The following is a 17,601-nucleotide window of genomic DNA, read 5'->3' on the forward strand; positions in this document are numbered from 1 at the left end:
GTGCTCTAGGACACTCCAGAGTTTTTAGTAAACAGTGTCACATCCCTTATGAACTTCTGATCCCCATGGTCCCATTAACTTCAAACCTCTTTCTTGGACCGTTTAAATCTGCCTTGTATAAATATTGAACTTCTTCCTTCCATGTTTCACTGAGCTTGTTCCTCTAGACACAACAGACTTAAAACAGAAATTTTTGCACCATCCCACCTCACAAATTTCTCCTCTCTGTGATCATAGTACATCTCTATAATCCCATTTATGTAAATCTAATTTTTGCCAATAAGTTTACTATCTGCTGCCATCCAGATGATGTTCCCTGTCATGCTTGGTTTGGTCATTAAGTGTGACCTGGATTTCTGTGAAGCTTTGTGACAATGTCTACTAAAAACCTCTATGAACTTGTAATGAGGCTCAAACCCAGGTCAGATAGCGCATGACACTGATATGCCACTGGGTGAGCTACCATGCTTTAATGATGGTGGGCCTGTGTGCAAAATAGTTAGATCTTAGAACAAGAAAAACAAGAGAAGTAAAAAACCAAAGGTGGGGAGTCGAACCAGCTCCCGCTAGACTGTGGCAGCCATTAAACAATCTGCGTGTATATAGTACTTCAAAGGAATGGAGGACGAAAAACAGGTGGGAAAAAATAAAGACAACGCCCAGCATAGAAAAAAGGGAAAACAAAGGACACCATGGGAAGAATGGCAGCCCTGATGTACTGGGGAAAACGAAACTCTAAAACTTCCTAAACAAAATCAGAAAACAGGGAGGTGCTTTAGTGACTAAGGGAAGCCTCGAGAGACAGACAGACTTGAGAAGGAAAACTGAAGAGAGGGGGAGTGTAAAAACACAGGCACCCTCAAAGAGCAGAAGAGAGGTGTAGCACAATGGCTCACAGACCTCAATACCCAGAGTTACCAGCTAGGAGCTTGGCTCAACCCTTTAGCAAAGACCCAGTACTGAGTGACTGGGTCACTGGGCTTATATAGACCTAGCACAGCTGTTGGGCATCAAGCCTGAATGGTAGTGTGCCTGACTCGAGGCCTCCCCCTGGCAGCCAGACCACCCCTTTGGTCCCCGTAACGCTCCCAGTCCACCAAATACTAGACTCCACCACAGACCCAACGGACATCTAAGAGACGCTTGACTGTGTATGCCGGTGCACTGTCCACTATGCGAAGACCCAGTGGGCTGGATTAGCCCGCTGAACACAGTACGGGCTTAAGAGGAGACATGTGGAAAGTGGGGTTGACTCGCAAAGACAGGGGAAGGGCAAGGCGATAAGAAACAGGGTTTATGCGACAAAGAACCTTGAATGGCCTGATGTAGCGAGGAGCAAATTTGCGAGGACATCAATGCAAAGGCAGGTCCTTGGCCGATAGCCAAACCTGCTCTCTTAGCCGGTAAGTCAGCACTGGTCGCCGTCTCTTGTCAGCGTAATGCTTTTAAGCAGCAGCAGCAGATAAAAGAGCCCTGCGTGCCCTTTGCCAGGCTAAGTGGCAGCACCCGAATGTCTGCTCAGCAGACCAGACACCCACATCGGCCTCTTGGTCAGGGAACATGGGCGGAGTATACCCAAATTGACATTCAAATGGTGACATGCCTAAGGAGGAGTGCAACAGGGTGTTGTGCTCAGACCAAAAGGATGGACAGGAAGAGGCCAGACAGTGGAGGGTGCACTCCAAGTCCTGCTTAACCCTCTCGGTCTGGCCGTTGGATTGGGGACAGAAGCTGGAGGACAAGCTGGCTTCTGCCCCCAACAACCGACAAAAGGCCCCCCAGACCCGGCTAGTGAATTGAGGCCCACAGTCTGACACGATGTCGCTAGGTTGCCCATGAAGATGGAAAACCTGTGTAAGCAATAATTTAGCTGTCTCCTTCGCAGATGGCAGTTTTGGCAGTTCAAAGAAGCAGTCGGCCTTGGAGAAACTGTCGACGACCACCAAAATTACCATGTTGCCCCTTGATGGGGGCAGCCTAGTGATAAAATCGAGTGATGGGTGAGACCAAGGGCGTGAAGCTACAGCCAGTGGGTGCAACAGACCAGTGGGCCTTGTCCAGGGATCCTTGCTCTGAGCACAGGTGCGACACAAATGCTCAGAAGTCAGGTTCCATGTGGGGCCACCAAAACTGCCAACGGAGAAACTCAAGCATCCATGTGACTCCTGGGTGTGCCAGAAAGGGGGATGCATGTCCCCACTCAAGGACCTGAGCTCTAACCACCTTAAGTACATGAAACCGCCCCAGAGGGCCTCCACCTGGGTCTGGTTCAGCAAGGAGTCCCTGACGTACTACCTTCTCAACCACCCACTAGATTGCTGCTATGATGCAGGCCCTGAGGATAATGGTCAAGGGCAGAGCAGAAGAAGGCGAGGATTCCCACTGGCGGGAGAGGGCATCTAACTTAGTGTTCTTAGTGTCCGGCCAGTATGATAAAGTAAAGTCAAACTGGGCAAAGAACAGTCCCCATCTGGCCTGGCACAGAATAAGTCACTTGGCGTGTTGTATGTAAGCCAAGTTCTTGTGGTCCATCCAGACCAGGAAGGGGTGTTTTGCTCCTTTCAGCCAGTGCCTCCATTCCTCGAGCGCAAGCTTGACTGCAAGGAATTCATGGCCAACCACGTCGTAATTCCTTTCTTAGGCTGAGAGAAGTAGGCACAGGGATGCAGTTTTTTGTCTTCTCCTGATCACTGGGACAGAATTGCACCAACACCCATCTTGGATGCCTCCACTTCAACAATGAATGGAAACTCTCCATGAGGGAGCTGAAGAATAGGAGCTGTGATCAGACGGTACTTTAGTTCTTCGAATGCCTGCTGGGCTTCAGTGGACCAGCAGAACCAACCAGACACCTTCCTAGTCATCGCGGTCAGTGGGACTGCAACTGTACTAAAGTTCTTAACGAACCTGCGGTAAAAAAAATAGTGAAGCCCAGGAAGCGTTGGACCAGATGCACTGAGGTGGGGCTAGGCCAGTTCTCTACAGCCTATACCTTGGCGGGGTCCATGCATAACTTCTTGTGCGAGCTCAGGACAAGCTGGGCGAAGATGACCTGAGCTTCTGCAGTACAGACACCTCCCTTCCTGCATCCGCGCGTCACACTCACAAGAAAGGCGGGTGTGTCTGAGCTGCATTGGCTGGGGTCCGGACTCCCCCTGCTTGCCAGGCACATGAACAGGGCTAAGGGTGCGCGGACCTCTGGTCCCTGTGCTCTGCGCCTCTCCCGTACGCAATTGTCAATTCACAACACCAGATTGATCAGGTCGTCGAGAGAGGCAGGAGTATCTTGGTGGACCATTTCATCTTTAAGCTCCTCGCTGAGGCCCTGGTGGAAAGTAGCCATCCACTCTCGGCAGCCGTAGTGCAAAAATCAATGGTGTAATCAGCTACCGCTCTTGTTCCCTGACGTATATTAAGGAGATGGGAGGCTGTCTCCGCTCCAGCGACTGGACGGTCGAAAGTCCGCTTGAGTGCAGCAGCAAACTCCGCCACAGTGGAACATACATAAGTTTGGTGCTCCCAGACTGGGGTGACCCATGCCAGAGACCGCCCAGTCAGAAGGTGATATATGCCACCTTCACTTGCTCTGTGGGGAACCAAGTAGGCTGTTGCTTGAAAGCCAGTAAGCATTGGAGGAGGAACCCCCTACAACCTCCTGCCTCACCAGCATAGTACTCTGGGGCAGGGAGCAACAGCTCTGAACACAAGAGAGACAGGATTTGGCCTGGCTTGGCTGCTGCAGAAGTCCCAGTTGCCTCTTGACTAGGGGCAGCCAGAGGCACTGGTGTTTGTGTAGCAGCAGGATTAGTCTGTGTCAGGAGGTCGGTCAGGCTGTGTAACTGAGAAATGATCTGTTGCAGGGCCTGCTCATTTTGACCAATAGTCACCCCCTGATTAGATAGAGCCACTTTTACCTGTTATAAGTCTATTTGTAGTGCTGGGTCCATGGCTGGGGCTCAAACCCAGGTCAGATATGTGATTACACCGACACACCACACCAGGCTTTAATGATGATGGGCCCGGGTGCAAAACAAGAGAAGAAAATAACCAAAGGTGGGGAGTCGAATCCTGGCCACTTTATTGCGAAGCAAACAAGTTCCCGCTAGACTGTGGCAGCCATTAAATGAATGTGTGTATATCGCACTTCAAAGGAATGGAGGACGAAAAACGGGTGGGAATAAAATAAAGACCATGTTTAGCATGGAAAAAAGGGAAAACAAAGGACGCCACAGGAAGAATGGCAGCCCTGATGTACTGGGGAAAACGAAGCTCTAAAACTTCCCAAACAAAACCAGAAAACAGAGAGAGAGCCGAGAGAGAGAGAGAGAGCCGAGAGCCGAGAGAGAGACAGAGAGAGAGAGCGAGAGAGAGAGAGAGAGAGAGAAAGAGAGAGACAGACTTGAGAGGGAAAACTGGAGAAGAGAGGGGGAGTGTAAAAACACAGGCACCCTTGAAGAGCAGAAGAGAGGTGTAGCACAAGGGCTCACAGACCTCAATACCCAGAGTTATTGGCTAGGAGCTTGGCTCAACACTTTAGCAAAGACCCAGCACTGAGTGACTCAAGGCCTCCTCTTGGTGGCCAGAGGGGCCTCGACCTGGCGCCAACCCTTACAGAGTCTTCATAAAACTGGTGCTCTCTAGTCTCGTTTTTGGAAACAGGAATTTTATAGAGTACAGTCATGTGTCTTTACAAAAAAGGTGAGGTGTTCTGCGGCAAAAATCAATATGTAATATTAAGGCAAAGTATGAGTGATAATGAGTGGGCAAAGATCAATGCAGAAATTACATAGCAATAATTACCTCAAAGACAACCATCCTGCCTTTAAATATGGCCATAAAATGGCGTGGTTCCTTGCCCATTGTAACCCTCACTTGAACAGGTTGGCCACCATACTGCTGGTCGACATTTACTGCCTGAAACGCACAAGCTGTCAGCTCATCTTGTGAGGCATGACATCCCTGTGGAAAAAATATATTACAATACATTGTTTGGTTTGAGAAACAATTTAAAAGTTTTAATTTCTCAGCATGCCCAAAAAGGAACCAAAACTATTTCAACTGTTCTATAAATACAAATAATGATATTTTCACTCACTATCACAATGCAATATCATTACCTCCCAGATTATGCTACTTTACCTGCCACATGTAAAGGATGTAGTTCTTCTTCCTATGAACCTCATAGGTATATAGGACAAGGTAGCAGTCACCTCCATAGAAGTAACCATATGTTTTTGGATCAACCTCAGCCAGCTCCAGATTTTCAATCCGCCAAACCTTAGAATCAGAACAGATCATCACTGGCACATGAAATTTCACTTTATCATATTTCTTTCATTCTATTAGCTCTCTTCCTATAGCTATTTTTCATTTCCCAACATGGTTGATTTCATCACTTCTCTTGTTCCTTTGCTAGCATTCTCTACCTGCACCTGGCCTGATCCATCATCCACCATACGCTCCTGAGCTGCAACTTCAGGCATCACATGCATCCTAGTGGCATCAAACTTCTCTTGTGAAACTTTAGCTGATTAATAATAAAGATTATATTAGTCAATTCATTAAAACCACAAATTTGCATCTATTATGTAGGTAACTTAAAGCACATGAATGTCAACACTAGAGATGGTTTCCCAGACACCATACTTGAGGAAGAATTTGCAAGGATTCACAGAGGATTCTCCTTCTCAAACTCCACCATAAATACAAATAATACATACAGTAAGTTACATACCCACTTTCCCCACAGTGTGTGTGCGTCCCAGGCCTACTGTCTGATCTTTGACAGTCCAGCTCTGGAAAAGTTGTTTAAAGAGTGCTGACTCTCCCCCATCATTCATTGCCTGAACATTAGTGGTGTGTGCATAACCCTTTAGCTTAATGAACTCCTGTAAGATAAATACAAATTTATAAAAAAGTAAATCCACATGACAGAATTCAGGGTGCATGCAAGTCAATGATTTTGAATTACCAATAGAAAAGTACATAGCCCATTATATTAGGTTACACACAATACCTAATATGTGTATTTTAATGTTTCAATGTCTTTTGATACCCTGTGTCATTAAGAATATAAACTATATAAATTTCAGTTTCATTGTAACGGGTAGCCAGGTAAGGGAGGACACAAGTGTGAAAGGCTAACAACCAAAAGAGAACAACAAAAAAACTGGGAAAGAGAGAAACATGGTACATGAGTGTGACATGGGAGGCAAGGCAGGATGCAGAGGTAAGCCATTATACTCACAACACATGTTTAATGACACAATGACAAACTGGAAAACATGAAGATCAACACTACACAGACAGCTCATCATATGAGGCAAACCACAGTAGACACAGTCTTACACTACTAAGAGCATATGGGACCAAACAGACGAAGACTGATTTACATACAAGCGCTTAATTATACACACTAATGACAAGAGACAGGTGTAACACATAATCGGCTAACAAGGAGAGGTGTGGGCACACAGATACACATACACAGAATGAAAAACTCCAACAGGACATCACACTGACATGGGAAGGAGTCTAGGAGGAGGGGGCCATGCTGTGACAATGAGAAGATATATGAGAAACTATACACGAAGGGAACCATAAGAGTAATACACATTCATTCCTATGTTCAAAGGGATTACAAAACACAGAGCTTATCTAACAACAGAGTAAAAGAAGAAAAAAGTGACAGTATTCAAGAGTAGTGTTCAACAGATATAGGGCTGATGCCAATTATGATATTTAGAGAGAAGGGTGACCGATGGCCGATATCACAACTGATGAAATACAATTTAATTAACAATAATAAATAAGACTTGAATATTTATTTAACCATAAATAGTTATTGCTTAGTTATTGTCGACTCTGTCTGCAGTGCACTTATTTTAAATAAAAAAGCATATTAACTAATGTCCACAGATAATTAAAAACCACAGGGTGTATATGAGTAATAGTGCAGGGCCCTAATTAACTTTTTCACCACCTTCCTAAAACTCACGACGCATATTTTGTGTGTTTGTTTAGGTATGTTGACATACTCATTACAAGCTGCTCATATCATCTAACAAGTGACTAGTGGTGACAATAATGATAGAGTGGAGATTTTGTCCCTTGTATAGTTAAGCTTATTACTCCAAGCTGGTGTACATGCAGAGAGAAATGCATGCACACACACACACACAGAACACATACAGCACACACACACACACACACAGAGAACACAGAGAGAGAGAGAGAGAGAGAGAGAGAGAGAGAGAGAGAGAGAGAGAGAGAGAGAGAGAGAGAGAGAGAGAGAGAGAGAGAAAAAAGGGGAGAGAGACACACACACGCACTAGACACCAATAACTTTTGTTCCCTAAAACCTTTAGCAAGTTGATCACATTAATGCTAGCTTCCAGAATCCTGTTTACATAAGCCATCAAGTTAAATCTCCCTTTAACAAATGCAACCTACTGTAACTAACATTGGGTATCTTATAACTATCAAATCAATTGTTTATGATATCAGGTTGTTGAGCTGAGACGAGAACAATAGTTTGTTTGTTTTTTAGCCCTGTAAGCTAGCTAGCTAGTTTAGCTGGTTAAATGCTTGCTAACATTACAGTTCCCAAACAACATTATTCACATTTTCTAACTAAATTACTGGAATCAATTCAATCAGACAGTAAACACTGTATATAAGAGTGATAAGATAATATATTAAGCTTTGAAATACAAGAATTAAAGACCGATATATCGGCCGAATTAATTGTCCAGCCGATATATATGGGTCGACCACTAAACGAGAAAACTAAACAAGGGGCAGAACAGAACGAAACCAAAACAAAGAAGTACAAGGTGTCTCTAGGGGAACCGCAACACCAGGGAAGGTAAAACCGTGACATGAACGTTTAACAACTTCTAACACTGTTAACAAGCACTACCATAGCTGCTATGGTCATAGGACCGAGTGGTATTAAATACGGAGTGGAGTCAAATATGTCAAATATATTTTATTATTGCTCTATCACGCCAATGAACTGAACTGGAATTTTAAAAAATGACATTTTAAAGGTCATAGTACTGTTGGTACTTGCTCAGTCATGAATCTAAGTGTCATACATTGTGTGAGTTGATGTGAGTTCTCATCATGTCGAGAACCACTAAAACGCAACTTGAATTAACATTTCTGGTATAAACCTCTCCTTGTTATACACATCTAGTTTATCCATAATTCATTTAAAAAAAGGTTTTAAAATATTTTTTTTATCTCATGAAAGATGTAGACTATTATATGCCATTTGGTTCCTTTTGTTGTCTGAAGTAAAAACGTTAGATTGGTTGAATCTGACTTTGAAAGTATTGCTAGGATTTATAATACCTGACAGCAACACATATTTCATGTTAGTTCTCCTCTGTCACACAAGCAATGCATTCCCCTAAATATTGCTGCAAAACTAATGGAGAAAGCAAATCCTTCATAACTGGTCTCTGATGGTAGTAAATTGGAGAGTATGAAAAAAGAGGAGTTCACCAGAGCTCTGGACATAGCTGCCTGCTTTTCTGCCTTGCTGGCTCTTTTCCCCTTCCACACAAAAACCTTCATTCCTCCCTGGTCCAAGATGTAGCAATCCTGAAATATAACACATAAGTAATCATTCTGCATCAGTAATGCTTATTTACATATTTCTTCACTCTTGGCCTGTTTTCTTCCAGATTTAGTGATAGCCAGTTGTAAATCTTTCTATGAGTTTTACAGAAGCCTCTCAGCACACACTATTGTCAAACAGCACAAAGCAACTAAAAAAAGAAAAAGCACCAGCTGATTTCCCACATTACCTTCATTGTGTTTCTAAAATCTAAAATAAATTTAGAATAAATTAACTCATCCATGCAATTATTTTGAATTCCATAAGGCAAAATGCCAACTAAAAAATTGTTAAATACTCAATTTATCTTTTAATACTAGTACAAAGAAAAACTGTTTGTATTTTTAAAAATTGTATCCGATTTCCTCCCAATGTTAGTCATCATGCCAATTTCCACCCACTAGCTAGCTAGCCCTCCTATATAATATGACAACTACCAACAATGTAGGGTGCAGTAATCATCTGTTTCCTTCAAGACATGTAAAGCCAAGCACATCTTTCAAAGCTGCTGCCCATGCTATGCCACAGAACATACTCAAAGGAAAGAATGAACATCAGCAAGCACAAGCACACGAATATCTATGCTTCAGTGCCAATTTTGCTCCAATTAACTCCTGGCACAGATATCTGTGGCATCATTGCTGCTTGAACCAACGAACCCACAATATCAGGGCAAGTGCTTTTGTGTTGTGTAGCTTGGAGGACCCAACTGTTTGTATTTTTAATTTTCATTCCATATGACGGAATATTGCCATATTAGTAATTTGGTGATGAATAATTTGGTGATTAGTAATTTGATGATTAGAAATTTGGTGATCGGTAATGAACTTACATCATGATTTAACATGTCCATCACCAGTGGTCTGGTTGCAACCTCTTTGATCTTCATTTCTCCATCAGCGTCAGACACACTGCAAAGTGCACATATGGTCAACACGTGGTCATCAAGCTAAGCAGGGAGGTGGTAGTTGGGGTGGTAGGGAGGGCTGTAAAGGGGGGTGGCAGATGTCTGCACTTTTTTTTACCTTTGAAAAAATGGTTAAATTAATCATGTCAAATTGAATGTTGTCCACTGGTAGAGACCAATTTTTAATTTAAGATATCATTTAACTAGGCTTGTTAATAAGAACATATTCTTATTTACAATGGTGGCCTGGCAAGAAGCAGAAGTCACTTGAGGAAAAATTAAAAATCAACACACATACATCAATGATACATAAAGCATCCCAACAAACAGATCTTGGATATATCAGGAAGATTTACAGAAAATGCATTAATAAGATGCATAAATAATCCAATCTCAGGCCATTTTACTGAATAAATACTGGTTTAACAAACTATGAAGAAGTCATGAAAAATACTATGGATTTAATATAGACCTACTGGTAGAGAGTAATCTGGGCTAGCTGCTCCTGGTCAGTTGTTTCATCAGGTGTTCCAGGAGGCAGGGTAGAAGGCTGCTCACCAATGATACTGGTCAAGGCCTGCATTAAGTGAGGAGCATTCTTCTCTGCATCCCCCTCTATTATACCAATCTCCGCTCTGCCTCCTCTCTCACGGTCCCGAATGTCCTTTGCCAGCAGCATGCCCTTGAGTTCAACAATACAGATCATTAAGATTTAGAAGAGTAAGGAAGAAGAGACTGGGAGAACTGAAAGGGCAGCTTTATAAAAATAAAAATGTCATAAAAATGTTTTGTTAATTTGTAGATATTATTTAGATATCTTCCTTGTAGATGGTCAAGGTACACAAGGCCATCTTCAGTTCCTCTTCCTGTATATAGCCTTTACTACTGGATTAACAGTTGATCTTGAACAGTCTAAAATTCCCCACTTACATGGCCATGAAATACACATTCACCTGACGCGTTTATCCAAAGCAACTTACAATTATGACTGGACACAACTTGAGCAGTTAAGGGTCTGGCTCAGGTGGTGGTGGGACTTGAACTGGCAACCTTTGGATCACTAGTCAAGTACCTTAACCATTGAGCTACTACTATCCTCTCTATACACTATATATATATATACATGGTTACAGAATGATTTGTAAATCCAATTTAGAAGGTTGTACAGGATAAGCTAACCTTGAGTCGTTCCTGTTTGTTACTGTCAGGTCCATTCCACTGGATAATGGTCTTTCCAGTGTCTAACAGAAATACATCACCAAGATTGAAACTCTTCCAACTCATCTCCACCTATAAAAACGAGAATCTGTTTAATAATTTGTCACTGACACAAGCAAAATGCAATGTGTATATTTCTGGGCATGGGGTTAACATCATCAAGAATTCTTAGTTTAAGTAGTATAAGCTATACAAATGCATTATTATTGTAATTTTATGAAGTACAGGCATGATAGCTATGGCACATTATGTGGAAAATGTTTTTTTTTCATGCAGCATTATCTGTTTATGTAGGGGGTTACTGTTTATCATATTTGGGAGAGGGAGATAAATTTCTTGTCTATTCTCATCACCTCTTTTGCCGTCACCCTCTTCTGACCTTTCACATGTAGCAGTCTGCAAATGTTATAGGAATTTGTTTCCACATGTCTCATTCCTGATGCCACTCCTCCTTTTTTGTAACTAAGGAAGCAGAAGTACATTATTATAAGTATATTATTTTCCACAGTCATTTCACCATTATTTTAAAACACTCAACGATGTTACGTTCCCGGACGTTATGTTGAGATTGTCACTTGTGCTGTGTTTCTGCTATGATGCTTTAGTTTCACAAGTTATCCACACGAGGGCACTGAAGGAGGGGCAGCTCTGCATTAGGACACTTATTCTTTGCTACTCCTTGCCTTCTCAAGCTTGTTCCCCAGCATGTACTATGAGATTGGCCGATGCAAGGTTTTGCTCCTCTTTATATTGCTGTGATTCACGTATGCCAGCTCCATGTGGTGCCTTGACTGGTAGTCACCACACAGTTACATTAGGCAAACATTCGCAGGTTCTTAGATAGGGACATATGAGCTTGTATTTAATGCTATTTTTGTAGGTTCTTTAATAGGGCCTTAAGAGCTTGTACTCAACACTATTTTTCGTAGGTTCTTTAATAGGGTCTTATGATCTTGTACTTAACACTATTTTCCAAAGGTTCTTTGATAGGGCAGAATGAGCTTGTACTTAACTCTAATTTCACAGATTCTCTGACGGGGTCTTAAGGGTTTTGTGATGACTGGTCCCTCCTATTGTCTTGTCTCCATGGTTACCCTTTTTGTGTCCTTGTTTTCTTCCTGGTTTCTTTTCTATGTGCTCTTTTGTTGTCATTCTGTTAGTTACACCCCTCATTGCATTGCTTCATTGTTCTCACTTGTTTCTAGTTAGTTTTCATTTGTACTTGTGTATATATATTATATTTCATTTGTACTTGTACTTGTATATATCCTTGTGTTTGTTCAGTCTTGTTGCTGGTCATTGTGATTTCAAGCCTCTGTTTGTTAATCCATGCCTTGTTTGTTATCACTTGTGTTAGTTGCTCTCACTGCTTGTGTTCTTATCGCCTCTTGTGTTAGTGTTGTTCTATTGTAGCCTATTTCCATTTTTGTCTTCATATTGTTCTCTGTTACTATGTAATCCAGGACTCTCCATGTTGGCTCTCTAACCCTGGACTTTGATTACAACTCTGACTCTGGATTTGTTCCTAATAAATGTAGCTCTTTTCAGCATATGCATCCACCTCATAATCACTCCACAAGTTTGCACTTAAGACGTATTTTTAAGTCCTTTTACATGAGGCCTTGAGCTATACTTATTGCTTCTTTTTCAGAGCTGCAAGCTATACTGCTTATGTTATGTCAAGAATGAACAGTGGTGGATGAAGTACACAAACCACGCACTTGAGTTAAAGTAGAGATACCCAAGGTAAAATATTACTCCAGAAGTAGAGGTCCTCCCTTTAGAACTTCACTTTATTAAAAGTACAAAAGTGTTTGCCTTCAAATATGCTTAAGAGTTGAAAGTAAAAGTACCATGATTTATTATGGCTCTAATGTCCTATTAAGATTTTTGTAAGAAGACTCTTTCTTAATCAACTCATTTTAGGTTAAAACACTCTAGTGTCACTCTTGGTAAACCACATTAATTAGACTGTCACTGATGTCTATTAAAGTGATCATGAACAATAAACACTAAAAGCAATTTCAATTAGGTGTAACCAAGTGACTATGAAATAACCTTTTGTGAATAAGCAAAATTTTGGTATGATATTTATTTGCAACTTACTTACATAAGTTTAATAAGAATTTGCTTTAAACACAGATTTTTCTTTATTATAATGCATTTGTAGGTCTCTGTTCATAAACAAACTAGCCAAAAGGAATTTACTATAAAAGGAAATAGTGTTTGTATAAATGTTTAAAAAAATACTGGTCAGTCACAACTGTATATGTGTACATATTTCTATACTGCAGTAATGTATTTATCTACAAAGTCAGGAACAATATGCATTATCAGAAGCCGGTGGGGGGTGGTTAGCAAACCAAACAACCTCCACATAGTAGCACACAGAACAAAACTAATTCAAAACAAAGTGGGCGCTGTACCCTGATTAATGTGCTTGCTTCGTGCTTCTTTTGTTTTGACATGTTTTTTTAAGCATATATAAGCCAAAAGGAATGGTAGATTTCGTATAATGTATTGGAGTAAAAAGTAAGATATTTGACTTTGAAATGTAGAGGAGTTTAAGTAAAATGTCACCCAAAATGGAAATACTTCAATAAAATATAGACTACTTAAATTAATTATTTGTGTTTAATGTGATTTGAAAGTATATATTATTTTCCTTAAGTGAATTATTTCTTGGTAGGGGAATTGTAGAGATGGAAACCATTTTCTTTTACCCTTTTTAGCTGTTTCTATTTTGTTAGGGAGTTAGGGAAGAAGTGATATAACTTTTTTATTAATTTTCTTTTTTGGGAATGTAAGCATTCAGAGGGTTTATAGAAAGTTTTGTTTGTTGTCTTGGCCTAAATCCATCCTGACATTACACTGCTTGTTTGATTTTTATTTTGGGGATGTGACTTTTTGGGATGGTTTGTGACAATAAAATGGTTAAAACTTACTGTTGTTTTTTTTGTTTTGTTTGTTTGTTTCCATGTTTTTTCACAGCACGACCTCCTAGACTCCTCCCTATGTTCCTGTGTATGTATGTCTTTGTCTTTGCTGCTGCATTGTACCATGTTTAGTCTTTAGTTTTTGTCGGTGTTTGGCACTATGTATGCTGTGTATCAGTTTTTTCCTAGTGCATTAGACTGTTAGAGTATTGTTATTCCTTAATGTTCTTCTTGTTTGGTTTCTATTTCTTTCAGACCACGAGGTGATAAAAGTAAGGGTATAACAAAGTAGTCATAATAAATACTTGCAAATATTTTTCATTCAATTATATATGTTGAAGTCTGTTCAGATGTTAAGATATCTTCCCTGGTGATGGTCTGTCTATTCAAACCTGCAGCCATCTTCAGTGTCTCTTACTATATTTAGTATTTACTATTATATTCTACTTATGACATGCATGTACCACTGGACTGAGTATTTGTCTTGACTAGATGAGACTTCCTCACTTACTTGTCCAGAAGCACCATTTATAACAGTCTGGATGAACAAGTTCCTTTAGATGCTTCTTTTTTTGTTTTGCTTCTTGAAAACTGTTATCAGGCCTTTTTGTTCTTGAGATTTTCTAGCGGGTTTCATTTGTGCTGTACTCAAGTGTTGTTTCTTTATATGATTGTAATTGTCTCATTTCTAGTGTGGACAGTCTTTTGATGGTTTTATTTCACAAATGATTCTTATAAAATATATTTTATTGTTCTAACAGGTCAGTATAATAGCTTTTACTGTTCTAACATGTGAGTGTTTACTAGTCTTGGCCCTTGAATTTCCCCTGTATTTGTATTTTCTGTCCTCTCAATTTTTCTTTCATATTTTCATTAATAAACTAATTTTATTTCATTTTTTGCTTGTTAATTATCTATGTGTTAAGACAGATTAATTGTCCAAAGCCAGCTGGTTATATAGTCAAAACAACCAACAGCTTCTTTATTTAGGTATAGCCTAGAATTGCACTCCATAATGCAGAACTGTAAAGATAAGGGGAGATGGCGAAGGGGTCTAAATACCCTATTAATTAAAATAAGAACAATGCCAATCTAAACTGGCACTATGTGGCATATCAAAACAGTAGTAGCTATTGCCAATGGAGCTTAATGATACCTCATAATATCTTAGGCAATTAAATCTTATACAAATTTTGTTTTAGTAAGTATTTACCTTATGCAAAAGTATTTATTAGGGGAATGATATTGAGATAGGTTGCGAAACATGTCCTGTAAACAGATAAATACTAAAGCAGCTTACATAATGCCCTGTTTGAAGTATCCACAGAACATGCTTGACTCATAGTGCTGGACCTCACGATGCTGGACAGGTGAGGATCCCAGGAAGTCATCCAGCTGAATAGTGTAGACAGCAGCAGCTCCCTGTTCATCCTGTGTAGACTCAGATCCTATCCAGTAGTGAATATCATAGGACAGGGATCCACCCACTTTTCTGGTCTATGGAAATGAGGAGAGAGAAGAGGAGACAGGGACATGAAGGAGAAAAAGTGGTATGAGAGTTGGTGAATGGTATTGTCAATAACATGTGAAGAGAGGTATACTGAGGGAAAAAAAAGAGTTATAGAATACAAAAAAAAAAAATCTAACAAAAAAGTAATTAGGATTACAACCACATTGGATAAGAGAGAAAAAAATGAAGAGAGAACAATAGAAAAAAGGAAGAGATGCATACAAAAAGGGAGATAAAGACAGTGTGTGGAAGGAAAGGCAAAAGCAATGGAAAGATGAGTCAAATCTCATCAGCCTTATTATTTTGTTTGTATTATATTTGACCATGCAAAACAGACACACAAAGGTACAATGTATGCAATAATATGACAATTTTAACACTGCAGGTATATGGCTATCTGATTGTTGAAATGGTTCCGTATCCCCTACTCCCAAGAGAAACAAAGCATCGTCAGGAAATTCATGAGAAAAACATACCGAGAGCAGAACGTAGCAGTCACCCTCATAAAAATTTCCATAAGATTTGTCTGGGACCAGAATCAATTCCATTTTCTGTAAACCAAAATACAGCATTAGTAATGTGCTTTAAGTTACAAAAAAAGAATGGAACACAATAAAGAAAAAAGGTCAGGTTACCTCAATTCTCCAAATAATAATGCCTGGATTACGTGTGACAGCTCTGAATGTGGATTCCATGGTGTATCAGAATATTAGGTCCTAGTCTGGAAACAAAAACCAAGAACTGTGTGCCAAGCATCATTGCTGAAGTTAATACACCTTTTACTTCTTCTTTCAGGGTCTATGTTCTTGACAGAAAATACGTTTTTCTCTGATAATCTCGGTTACTATCTTAAACATTATGTTCAGCTAAGTAGTTTTAAAATACCAAATCATGCTAAACTGCATCTTAAAAATGGCAAAGCAAATGTTTGTTACCTTGAATGCAGTTCCAAATTTTGATTTCAGGTCTTGGGCCTATATGCAACTTCAGATGAATCTGACACACAACGATGTGTTTACTGCGTAGAAATGGTCAGGCAGTGTGTATCTTGCCTCAATATTCAAGAGATACAATATCACTTCCTTTTCTTTAACAGAGGTCTCATACAAAGTCAATTTGACTGTATTTGCACACACCAGTTCTCATCTATCTCTTCATCCAATCATTGGGAAGATAGAAGGAAAGATCCTGAGTCAGGCAGGCAAATAAGCAAAATGTCATCATAGAGGCATATTCAAAAGACTGTTGGGATTAGAGTCCATTAGCAGCAGTAGATAGGAGAAAGAGGATTATAAAAGCATCTCTTATACTAAGGAGGGCTTCCTAGTAAATATATATTGATCTTGCTGTTTGAGAAAAATGAGTTAGCACTAGGCATGGCACACGTTGTTAAAGTCAGTGTCACTAGATCATAAACATTCCTTTTGAAGTGTTCATAATTTTGAATCAATATTTACCCGTTATTTTTGCTTGCATTTCCATTTTGTAGCCTTATCTCAGCCTTTCAGTATGACCACGTACAGGAAGTAGACAAAACAAAACAAAAACAGTAACACCTAACAAAATCCTAAATAAGGAATAGGACTTATCAGCCCAGGTCCTTCTTGGAATGGTGTCACATAGCTTCTGAAGTGTAGTAGCATAACAGGCTATTCACAAAGAATAATCCCCCTTTATCCAGCTCTTTGCAGAATAAACAATGTGACAAAGACTTGACATTCTGAATTCAAGAATTTTCCAGAAGATTAAAATATTTGATCAGCTGCTGATCAGTGAGTCCATGGAAGGTATTTGAATTCAATCTACCACTTGAATTTGTTTAACAGTATTTGTTTATGCAATATTATTTTCAAATATAGAACCTACATGAGAGAACAATGTTTATATCATCGCAGAATACATCATTTTGTTGAATATTAATATGAAGACTGCTAAACCTAATCCTAGCCCTTATCCAATTATAACCTTTAATTGTTGGCATAGGTCAATCACTGAACCAATGGCCACATGACAGATTTATATATATATCTTTATACATCTTTCATCATAAACTCTTAGGTAATGCTAAATAATTAAATAGCATACATTACCTCTTCATGCGTCTAAATCTATGACATTACTCTAGAATATACTCATTTTGTATAAGGTTTAACTAGCACTTTGACTTTCAAATGCATTGTGCACAACCCATTTATTTACATACATTGCTTCTTCACTGTTGTCTTATAACTTCACCTAGTAATAGGTTTCATAAATGTCAAACAGACATTTAAATATTGGTGGGGGAAAAAAAGTCTTGTTTGACAGACAGTAAATAGAAAGAGAAGACTTATAATCATTTACATCATATTCATATTATGAAGAGGATAATTTGCTTACTATTCCCTGAAATTAGTAAGCAAGT

At 39.8% G+C, this 17,601-nt stretch overlaps 1 protein-coding gene across 2 annotated transcripts in view; it reads right to left on the reverse strand.

The window, feature by feature from the left end:
* avil (advillin) overlaps window positions 1-15,892 on the reverse strand; it is a 28,058-nt gene extending 12,166 nt beyond the window's left edge. For both annotated transcript variants that reach the window (XM_027002016.2, XM_027002015.2), the window contains exons 1-12: window positions 15,833-15,892; window positions 15,674-15,748; window positions 14,988-15,184; window positions 11,105-11,213; window positions 10,713-10,823; window positions 10,010-10,215; window positions 9,459-9,537; window positions 8,512-8,610; window positions 5,735-5,888; window positions 5,427-5,527; window positions 5,140-5,277; window positions 4,801-4,959 (exon numbers count right to left, since the gene is read on the reverse strand). In XM_027002016.2, the coding sequence (XP_026857817.2) occupies window positions 4,801-4,959; window positions 5,140-5,277; window positions 5,427-5,527; window positions 5,735-5,888; window positions 8,512-8,610; window positions 9,459-9,537; window positions 10,010-10,215; window positions 10,713-10,823; window positions 11,105-11,213; window positions 14,988-15,184; window positions 15,674-15,748; window positions 15,833-15,892 (1,488 nt within the window). The remainder of the gene's footprint in view (window positions 1-4,800; window positions 4,960-5,139; window positions 5,278-5,426; window positions 5,528-5,734; window positions 5,889-8,511; window positions 8,611-9,458; window positions 9,538-10,009; window positions 10,216-10,712; window positions 10,824-11,104; window positions 11,214-14,987; window positions 15,185-15,673; window positions 15,749-15,832) is intronic.
* Window positions 15,893-17,601: the final 1,709 nt, after the last annotated feature.

This window comes from Electrophorus electricus, chromosome 20 (genome assembly GCF_013358815.1).
Source record: "Electrophorus electricus isolate fEleEle1 chromosome 20, fEleEle1.pri, whole genome shotgun sequence".
Lineage (NCBI taxonomy): Eukaryota > Metazoa > Chordata > Actinopteri > Gymnotiformes > Gymnotidae > Electrophorus > Electrophorus electricus.